The 11,380-nt window shown below is 37.7% G+C and overlaps 1 protein-coding gene across 10 annotated transcripts in view; it reads right to left on the bottom strand.

The window, feature by feature from the left end:
- Positions 1 to 879: 879 nt before the first annotated feature.
- Positions 880 to 11,380, bottom strand: part of LOC307124378 (protein NLRC3-like) — a 36,523-nt gene continuing 26,022 nt past the window's right edge. For 5 of the 10 annotated variants that reach the window (XM_079813535.1, XM_079813527.1, XM_079813529.1 and 2 more), the window contains 5 exons: positions 5,991 to 7,928; positions 5,693 to 5,866; positions 5,429 to 5,602; positions 2,243 to 2,289; positions 882 to 2,166 (listed from right to left, as the gene is read on the bottom strand). In XM_079813535.1, the coding sequence (XP_079669661.1) occupies positions 1,643 to 2,166; positions 2,243 to 2,289; positions 5,429 to 5,602; positions 5,693 to 5,866; positions 5,991 to 7,928 (2,857 nt within the window). In that variant the 3' untranslated portion in view covers positions 882 to 1,642. Of the gene's footprint in view, positions 2,167 to 2,242; positions 2,290 to 5,428; positions 5,603 to 5,692; positions 5,867 to 5,990; positions 7,929 to 11,380 lie in introns of all 10 variants that reach the window. The other 5 variants (XM_079813532.1, XM_079813531.1, XM_079813533.1 and 2 more) reach the window with 2 other exon arrangements.

Genomic DNA, 11,380 nt, shown 5'->3' with positions numbered 1-11,380 from the left:
GACTCAAATGCAGGAAGGGATGGTTTTATTAACAAATAAACATTAGGGATGGCAGACGCGAAACAGACGTTTCGGGGCTTTGCCGAGATCCCGAAGCGCAGATGTTTCGAAACACTGCTCCTAACTGTGATTCGAAACACCCATGTCACGTGACTATGGCTAAATGAAGCTTCAAAGTGTTTCATCAGGTGGCGCCTGTCGAAACTGCGTTGATTAAAGGGGGCGGGAACAAGCCACACAGTCACACATCTGTATAACCTAATTCACCACAGTTTAAAAGTGAAGTAAATCCATCTTCACCTCGTGGTTTTTTGTGAGAGGAGAGTGATTTTGTGATAGCAGTGATTTTGTGATAGCAGTGAGATTTATAGTGCGCTCTGGTTAGTTATATTTAGGCTAGATTTAAATTAGATATATTGACTGATAGGTATAGACAGTGACATATAGTATAGATATAGTGACACATTCATATAGGCTAAGTTAGATAGTGACAGATAGATAGCACAGCATAAGTTAGATATATAGAATTATATAGATATAGATTCATAGGTGATATATAGATAGATATATTAATAGAATATATAAAAATGGAGGCTGCACGCAAGAGATGCCGTACATCTGTGGTGTGGGAGCATTTCCATTTGGAAGCACCAAATAAAGTGAGATGTGTGTATTGTGATAGGCAGCTAGCCTTCTGCAACAATACATCATCCATGTATTTACATCATCCAAAAATATTTGTGCATGCCAGCAACAAGTGTCCTTGTGAGAGGATTTTTTCAAAGGCTGGAGAATTTATATGTAAAAAAAAAGAAGTCAGCTGAGTCCTTCAACAGCAGAGCAATTCATATTTTTGAATAAAAATGTTTTGTGACAAATGTGACACATTGTGGCTTTATTTATTTTATTAATGTTCATTTTGTATAACAAACAAAATATATATAGTTCTTTACAATGACGAGGCTACAGGTTACAAAACCAAGATCATGTAGTTGTCAGACAGATGTTAAAAACAATTTTTTTACATGGATCATTGTCAAGGTATTTCAGATCAACACATGGAAATGACCACTAGATGGTGCCGTAGAGACGGGTGTCAGATTGATTCGAAGCTTTGAAACAATATGACACATTTGCTTCAACTGCTTCAGTGGTTCACGAAGCCTCGGTCTGCCCATCACTAATAAACATAATCAAAAAATAAAAACCCACAAGGGGGAAAACATAACAAAACTAGAAACAAGAAAATAACACTTCAAAACAAACAACATACCAAAACAGGTCACTGAGAGGGAGCGGATCACGGGGAAGGGAGACGTTAAACAACGTAACGACAAGGACGTTGGGAACACAAGGGAACTATTTAAAGGGGAAGAAATCAGGAGGGAAAAGGTGGGAGAAATCAAACACTAATCAGATAACAGGGGGAGGGATCAGACAGAGACACGAGCACATAGCCCAAAACAACAATACACCACATGTGCTCCACAAAACAGGACAGGTATGTGACACTATGTAGATATCAGAGAACAATTTAAAATATTGTTTCAACTCATTTTATGGCACCTTTAAGGTTTCAAATGAAAAAGTTACAATTGCAAGATGTAAACTCTGCTTCAAAATAGAGTCTCACAGAAGCTTGTTAAATCTTACACAGAAACACTGAACAATCAGGATAAACTACAATTCCAGCATAGAGGGGTTCAGTGAATGTGGTATTGAATGTGTGTATGAGTGTGTGTGTGTCAGAGACGCTGTAGAAGGACAGAGTGCCGGACGACCAGTCCACATAGACTCCTACTCTATTAGACCGGGGTGTAGGAGCAGGAATGTCAGTTGTCTTATTATTGTGCCAAAAAGTAAACATGTTGTCACTACAGTAAAGACTCCAGGACTTTTCATTCCGTCCAAATCTACAGTTACTTCCTCCTTTCCTGCTGATTCCTTTATATGCCACTGCTACATGACCTGAGCCGCTCCATTCAACCTCCCAGTAACAGCGTCCCGTCAGACTCTCATGACACAGAACCTGCTCACAGAACTCAAATCTGTCTGGATGATCAGGATACGGCTGATGCTCTCTCTTACATGTTGCTGTTTTGTTCTTCTCAGATAAAATGAGTTGAGTGTGTGCTGTGTTTGGATCCAGTGTGTGATCACAGGCATCTGAACACAAGAAGAGAGATCAGAACATCTATCACATATTTAAATATGCATAGGTGTGTGTGTGTGTGTCTCTTACATTTTCTCAATCCTGGTCTGATCCTGAAATGTCCTCCATTCTCCAGACTAAAGAAAGACAAAACATATACACATATTATATACAGTTGCAATCAAAATGATTACCCCATGCATGCCATGGCTGTGACAAACATAGAAATAGCAATTTCAACTGAAATGCTAGAACCACTCCCCCTCAGGTCACACAAGGCTGTCAATGACCTTATTCCCTACAGCCCCAGCCCAAGCTATAAGCCTCTAAGAGGCCCTTGAAATACATCAAATGCATACCAAGGCCACTCAAAGGCTTGGAACCAACAACTTCTCCTGGAAGGGGTTCCTTTAAGGGAATATGACCAGGGAGCCGACAGGAGCCCCGGCCAGTCACTTTTCAGGGGAACGTAGTCAACCCTGAATGCCACCAGGGAGGCTGACCTGGTTTGCTCTTGCGACCAAGTCTGGCCTACCACCTGTCTGTGTCTTAGAACAGAGCCTCTGAAACATTAGCCTCTAGTAGAGGCATCCTGTGAAAGGGACTGCAAACTGGCAGTAACCACTCACACTGGACAGTGTGCAATGGGCAGTGCAAGTTCCCTTTCAAAAGGTAACCCTCAATTTACTGCCAAAGACTTGCAAGATGAAAGGAGGAAAAAACATTTAAATGCAGAGTAAGGAAAAATAGACAAACATGGCCATGTTGGGACATCTTGCCGAATGCCACTGTTGACCAAGAAGAACATAAAAAGCAGACTTGAATATGCTGAAATTCATTTGGATAGACCTGTGGAGTTCTGGAAGAATGTGTTATGGTGTGATGTGACCAAACTGGAACTTTTTGGACCCATGGATCAGCGGTATGTCTGGTGCAAAGGAGGCAGAAGCTTATGAGCAGAAGAACACTGTCTACTTGGTCAAACACGGAGGCAGTCCAGTCTTGTTAAAGGGGTGAATTGCTGTTGCAGGAAGAGAAAATCTTGACTGTATGAAGGATATCATTCTTTGAAGTATCAAGCAATTTTGGCAAAGACGGTGATGCCGTTGGTGCAGAGTCTGAAGCTTGATGATCAATGGACTTTCCTGCAGGACAGCCATCCCAAAGTATATATCCAAATCTACTTCAGCTTGGTTCAGGAATCAGTAGTAGAATGTTCTTGAGTGGCCTGTACATCTTCAGATTTAAATCTCATTGAAAATATTTGGTGGAATTTGAAGAAAGCAGTGATAACATGAAAACCAAAGATTGTCAGTGATCTGGAAGCTTTTTCAAGCAAGGAATGGGCCAAGATTGCAATAGAGAGGTGACAGAAGCTTCAAAGCACTCACAGGCAACATTTATTGGAGGTTATAAAGATTAAAATATTCTGCACAAAATTTGGCTTTTGGGGGTTGAATAATTTTGAACATTAATGTTTACAGCCAATTAGATTTTTTCATTTCTCATCAACTTTACGTTCTCAGAATCACTCAAATGTGTATTAATAAACGTTCTATAATAGTTTACTGAAGCCATTGCTGAATTTTTTTCATAAAATTGTATTCTTGGCAGCAATATATTGCAGGTCAAGGGGGTTGAATAATGTTGATTATATATATATATATATATATATATATATATATATATATATATATATATATATATATATATATATATATATATATATATATATATATATATAACATAATGAACTTCACTGAACAAGTAATTTTCAATAAAGTGATAACTAATGAGCAATGAAAGGGTTTTACTATTACAATAGGTACATAGCTCAACAAAAACATTTAAAAAACATGTTAAAGCTTAAAAACAATTTATTCACTAAAGATCTCGCCTTTTGTCAAGTGTAATAATCCAAACAGAAGTCATTGATAATAAAGTCTGTATTCATTGAAGAACTGGGCTTGACTTGACATATATATATATTTAAGCAACAAGAGGCCATACTATAGTGTGACCATTTTCACACCTAATGAGGCATAATGTACAGTTTGATAAACTTTTTCGTTACAGTTAATGATTCCTTTGCACTAAAATCATAAGTATGGCGTCATTTGAAAGCAGACACTTGGCAGTTTACTGTAAATTCAAAATTAGAATTATTTTCATAATCAAAAATAGCTATAATAAGCTTCAAAGTTTTGTAAAGTTATTAGAAATATATTTGTATGAAATATCTTTATGAAAATAAAATTGAAGTTGGCATTTTAGCAATCTAGAAGTGCACTACAGCTGAAGCCACATGTCTGACCATGTAATATTTCAAATCTGAAGATGATAAATCTAAAACTCTGAATTTTATGAAATGTTTTTTTTTAATGAAATGCCTCAAATGCCGTTGTTGACAATAGAAACATTTCAGTTGGTTTTTCATTTCAGTCTATTCAAAATTATTAATAAAAATAACATATTTGCCCAGGTGGCAGGTGCATTGGCTAGCTAGCATGTTAGCTTAGCACACAATGTCGAATAGCATTGCATTATAAATATAATCTATTATGAATACACCCAACATGGTATAAAGAACACAGACAAACCATACATCGTCGCGATTGTGTGTTTATTAGTCTTCAAATGTCTCTATTTGCATCTTTAGCGTTTTCAGGAAGCTTTTATTATGGACCTCTATTATGGCACATGGTATCTTCTTCGTCTGTCTGTACCATATATGGACTACATGTGCACAGAGCGCCCTCCGGCTGCCAGTATGAATTGAAAACAACACATAAGATTCTTCGTCGCTCATGAATAGGCTACATCTAGGGAATTTTGAGGAAGTATTGAAAAAAAAATATTCCTCTGTTTAGAAATTTGACACAGACATATGAGAATCTATCAATATTTCTCCTCATCTGCACACTTTTGAACTAAAACCCCTGAGGGATGTTGATTTTTCGCGAGTCTTCGTGAGGAGAATAGAGGAGTTTTTTTATGAATGAGATCAGCTGAGGTTCATATTACAATCAGATGGTACCGACGCGGTTTTCAAATTCATAACTCCTGACACATATTAACAAATTACTGTCACTATAAGACTTTGAGAATAAAACAGAGGTAAAAAATGAAATCTTGACTCTTAGATCTTTTAAATGATGTATAGTTTGTCACTTGTAATTACTTACATCTGACAGTCATTTGAGCTAATTTAAACAAATAAAAGCTTGAGGACGAATGCGTCCTCAATCCGGTTAAGAGGTTAACTGTCACACATACTTGAGTGTCTGCAGCGAGCAGTTTGGGTCATTCAGTTTGTGGTTGAGCAGCTGGATTCCTGATTGTCCTGGGTGATTGTAGCTCAGATCTAGATCTGTCAGGTGTGAGGGGTTTGAACTCAGAGCTGAAGACACATAACCACAGCCTTCCTCTGTCACCATACAGCCAGACAACCTACAGTCACACACATAGTCAGATCATCTACAGACAACATCAATATAATGACCAGCTGATTGTACATTATCTCTTAAACGTTCTTAATACCTCAGTATCTCCAACTGACAGTTTGGACTCTTCAGTCCATCAGAGAGCAGTTTCACTCCTGAATTCTGCAGGTCATTGTTACTCAAATCCAGCTCTCTCAGGACAAAGTTTGAAGACTGAAAGACTGATAACAACATTTCACAGTCCTGAGCAGTGAGATAACAGTTAGCCAGACTGAAACACAGCAAAGCATTTTTTTTCTGTGAGTGTAATACGTTTAAATGTGAAAATGTATCTTATTGAAGTTATGCAATAATGTTAAGCCTATTCAATAAGTACACAAGAACTAAACACTCACAGAGCTTTAGAGCAGTTGCTCACAGCTGGTATCAGTCTTCTTCTGCCCTCATCTGATGTGTTGTATTTCTTGAGATCCAGCTCACCCAGCACCTCCTCTGACATCTGAAGCATGTAGGCGATTGTTGAACAATGAGCAGGAGAGAGTTTCTTCTCTGAGAGTTTATCTGATTTCACAAACTCCTGAATCTCTCTGGACAGAGTCTGATCTTTCACTTCCAGCAGACAGAGGAACAGATTGATGGATCTTTCAGTGGAGAGTCCATGTCCATCTTTGATCTTCTCTTTAATGTACTGTGTGGTTCTCCTGATGCTCTCTGAGCTGTTCTCTGTGTGTGTCAGTAGATCCTGTAAGAGTCTCTGATTGGTCTCCAGTGAGATGCCCAGCAGGAACCGGAGGAACAGATCCAGATGTCCATTCTCACTCTCAAGGGCTTTATCTACTGCAGTTTTAAGTAAATGTTGTACTGAAGCAAAATTCCTCAGTCCCTCCATAGTTGTACTTACATAATAGTAAAATGCATAGAAAGTAGCAAGAAATTCTTGAATGCTCAGATGAATAAAGCTGTAGACTTTCTTCTGATGAAGCACAGATTCCTCCTTAAAGATTTCAGTGCAAATCCCAGAATACACTGAAGCGTCAGTGACGTCGATGCCGCTCTCAATCAGGTCCTCCTCATAGAACATCACATTGCCCTTCATCAGCTGTTTGAAAGCCACTTCAGCTAGTTTCACAATTACTTCTCTGAGTTTCTCTGGATCTCTCTCTTCATACTTCTGATTCCTCATGTTGATCTGAATCAGCAGGAAGTGGATGTACATTTCAGTCAGAGTTTGAGGGATTTCTGCACTCAGATCTTCTTTCAGGAGCTTTTGAAGCACAGTGGATGAGATCCAGCAGAAGACGGGTATGTGGCACATGATGTGTAGGCTTCTTGCTCTTCTGATGTGTGAGATGATTCTGCTGGCTTGATGCTCGTCACTGATTCTCTTCCTGAAATATTCCTCCTTCTGATGATCATTGAATCCCTGAATCTCTGTCAGACGGTTGATGTATTTGGAGGGGATCTGACTGGCTGCTGCTGGTCTGGAGGTGATCCAGATGAGAGCAGAGGGAAGCAGCTCTCCCTTCATGAGGTTTGACATCAACACACCCACTGATGAAGTCTCAGTCACATCAGAAACTTTCTGAGTTTCTGAAAACATCAGTGTGATTCTGTTTTCATCCAGACCATCAAAGATGAACACAACTTTACACTTCTCATAAACCGTTGGGTCCAGATCTTGAAGTTCAGGGTGAAAGTCCAGCAGAAGTCTGTGAAGACTGTACTGATGATCTCGGATCAAGTTCAGCTCTCGAAATGGAAGCACAAACATGAAATCTACATCCTGATTGGCTCTTCCCTCGGCCCAGTCCAGAATGAACTTCTGCACAGAGACGGTTTTTCCGATTCCAGCGATGCCTTTAGTAAGAACAGTCTTGATTTGGTCTTTCTCCTCACATCTTGGTTCAGGTGAGGTTTTAAAGATGTCATTGCAGTAGATTTGAGTGTCTTGTGAGTGTTGTGTTCTGGTTGTTTTCTCCATCTGTAAAACCTCATGTTCTTCATTCACTCCTTCGCTCTCTCCCTCTATGATGTAGAGCTGAGTGTAGATCCTGTTCAGAAGTGTTTCATTGTCCTGTAATTTGATTCCATCAAATAATCTCTCATACTTGTTCTTCATGCTCGTTTTGTGCTGGCTTTTGACTCTCTGAAGGACATCCTCTACTGATTGGTGAGATTCCTGCATCAGGGCTATAGTCTCTTCCAGTAGAACATGTCTTTTATGGACTGCTTCTGTGTGGGTCTGAAGGTAGGAACCAGTTTTTTCCTGTCTTATGTGATAGTGGGATGTAGAGTATGTTAAAGATCTGATAAGATCATGTGTGCCCCCCCTGCTGAAATGTAAAAGAAAATATCAGCGAAAAGACAATGTCAGCGATTACAATGACTATGGAAAACAGTTACACTGTTAAATCCAACAGTTGTTCTGTTTTGTTGATCACTGTTTGTCAGTGGTGGAAAGAGTACTGAAAAAGCATACTCAAGTAAAAGTACTGTTACTTGTCAAAAAATGTAGTGCAGGTAGAGTAAAAGTACCTGTCCTAAATACTACTCAAAGTAGGAGTAAAAAGTAGCCCTTGTAAAAGTACTCAAGAGTAGTGAGTAGTAGACATGTGCCGGTAAACGGTAATACGATATACCGCAATAATGAACATGCACAATATTGTTATTGTGGGCACTTCAAAATACAGTGAATAATTATTTATTACGAATTATTCCGATTTTTAGAATGCATTTTAAGAATACTTTACCCATCAACCGTTTAAAATGTACAACATGTCAAAGAGGAACGTGCACTGATGTAAACAGACCGCGCATGAGCCAAGCACATGGCGGAATGAGGAGATGCGCTGAAGTGCACATTCACTCTCTAACAGCAGAGGGCGCTGACGGAACAGCAGAAATGCAGCCGTTTCCCCGGTAACCCTCATAAACAAAACCTAATACTTAATACTTAAAGACTTAAGGCTATTCATTTTCAAACTTAAACATTTTATATTTTAATCTGGACTAAATGACATGCCCTACATATTGTTTGAATATGTTCTGACTGTGGTTCAATCACACACTTTACAATAAGGCTCCATTATTTAACATAAGTTCATTCATTAACAAACTGACAATGAAAAATACTTCTAAAGAATGTATTAATCTTAGTTAAATGTACATTTCAGCATTTAATAACACATTATTAAAATCAAAAATTGTAACTATTATTTAATGGACCCGAGCTAACGCTAACTAATAATTGCTTTTTTAAACTAACATTATCAAAGAAGAATAACTTCTGTAAAAATGTAGCCATTCATTCTTTGTTAATGTTAATGCATTAACTGGTGAGACATTGTTGTAAAGTGTTACCTATTGTTCTTTATAATTCTTTTGCACTTAATCGGTTTTAAATATTTGTTTACTTTATACATTTTTGTGTATTGCTTTATTGTATTTAAATGTTTGGTTCTTTTGTTATAAGAAAGTTATTAAACCTGTTATAGTATGACAACACTTTTTTTGCAACTTATTTTAATATCGTGATAATACCGTATACCGTGATAAAAGCTTCAGCAATTAATCGCAACATGAAAATTTGATTCCGGCACATGCCTAGTGAGTAGTGAGTATTATGCTATGAATGTTATTCCACCTTATACCCTGCAAATAAAAAATGTAGCTTACTCTTTTATGGATGATTCTCAGTAAGAACAAAAAAACATGAGATCAACAGTATTTCAATATTTCTCCAAGTTTTATTTTTGACTGCTAGCACTAAAAATATAGCCATGTAACATTTGAGAAAGCAACCAACAACCTGGTAACATTTATGACAACCAGTCTGTAGAGGGTTTCTTGGGGTTAATTAAAAAAGGTTGCAAAGCGTTGTACATTAACAATTTTATGTTAAAAAAGAAGTTCTTTCTTTTCAAGACGCATTCATTGTACTGCTTTAAATTGTCTCTGTTAAAAGAATAGGCTACACTTCAGAAATCAGAATCGAGTAACTCACATTATTTTTGCTTGTAATTAAAAACATAAACCTGATTTAAATATAAATCTGATGTTTTATGAGTAATTTGCTATATACATGGACTACAATTTTAAATCGCCATGTGAGAACACATTACATTAAAATATGCACTTGTAATGAGTGTAAAATCAGCATTATAATTTTCACTCAAAATATATTCTTTATTATTAAAAACCCTGATTATCTTATTTTGAATATATTTTTTGATTTTCATTGGATTGTCTTTTGATTTAATTATGCTGGTATGCAGGGGTGTAGCACAAAATTCTGGGCCCTATGCATAGGCAGTCCTGATGGGCCCCCATGTTCCATGTTAAAATATATTCCAGACTTTTCAAAGGGCCCTCTCCCTAGACGGGGCCCTGGGTAGTCAGGTCCACTTTCCCCCCCACTACCACGCCCATGCTGGTATGTATATTTTTGAAGTTTTATATATGATTTGTAATGAAGTGTACCGCCCCTTTAAGAAACACTTAACTTTGGACGAGTTCTCTCCTCGCTCAGTTGATAAACTACACTGAGATGAGGATGTATGTTGGCTCACGGAGCAATTTCACGATATAAGTCATCAAACAGTAACCTGCAACAACCCCGTTTCATAAAGCGTGCGTGTGCCTCTCACTCTAGGCTGGTCGCGACACCCTAACACTATGGTGGATACACAGTAAAATCCGCAGTGTTAAATTAACACTGCTCAGAGCACATATGGCACATATGAGATAATTAAGAGATTAATTAAGTGATGATTGACCATTAGTGGCGACACATGATGATAATGAGCAAAATCACTGAAGAAAAGAGGGAAAAGAAAAACAGAAGAATTACGACTGACTATAAAAAAGACATTAAATCTCTGAAGATCTCAGCAGAGGAGGATTAAACAACTCCACAAACAGCATTACCAGCTTCACACATTACTAACCAGATTGACTTTATTTCTGTCAGACGTCTACAGAAGCTCTTATTGAGAATTGACAGAGTTTAGATGTTGATGATTTTTTTAAAATAAAAGTTGTTTTTATTACCATTATGGTGATCAGTGTTTGCTTTAGTTGGGCTCTTGACCCTTAACTGTTTGTTACGGTGAGAACAGCAAGATAAACTTGATGTTTGTTGTTGGTGATACAGTTATTATCATCATATAGTGCCTCATTTGCTGATCTTCTGAGAGTCATTGATTATAGTAGCCTTGTGACTCTACAGCAGAAGATCCAGCAGTGTTTTCATCAGAAAAATTAAACGATTATCAAAATTTTTTTACATAACTTTTGTACTCCGGTTTAATAACACATCACACAATAAGCATTTCTAACTCCTGTGAGATTTACTCACACATAGACATCAAGAATCAGCCTATGAATCTCAACAATGGTGACATGCCGCTAATGCATTCTGGGTGCATCACGCAAAACTCATCTATGGCTCCCAGAATGCATTGCGGCATGAAGCATGTCACCATTGTTGAGATTCATAGGCAGTTTCTTGATGTCTGTGTGTGAGTTAATCTCGCAGTAGTTAGAAGTGATTAGTGTACAATCTGTCATTTAAACGTATTCAGCTTTTCTGATTAAAACCGTGCTGGATCTTTTCTAGAATCACAATAAAAAAAGTGAATAGTATATTGCTCATACTCAGTAATAAGATCAATGAATTAAATCACTATAGAATGATCATATTCTTATCATTGAGCAGCCGACAGCATCTGCTTGTGTTTTCTCTTGCTTTTCTTGCCATAGCAAACTCAGTTTGAGAGAAACACTA

Source organism: Gobio gobio, assembly GCF_949357685.1.
Source record: "Gobio gobio genome assembly, chromosome: 3".
In the NCBI taxonomy this organism is placed as follows: domain Eukaryota; kingdom Metazoa; phylum Chordata; class Actinopteri; order Cypriniformes; family Gobionidae; genus Gobio; species Gobio gobio.
The sequence above is the reverse complement of the archived record's forward strand: the minus strand, read 5'-3'. Positions and strand labels throughout refer to the sequence as shown.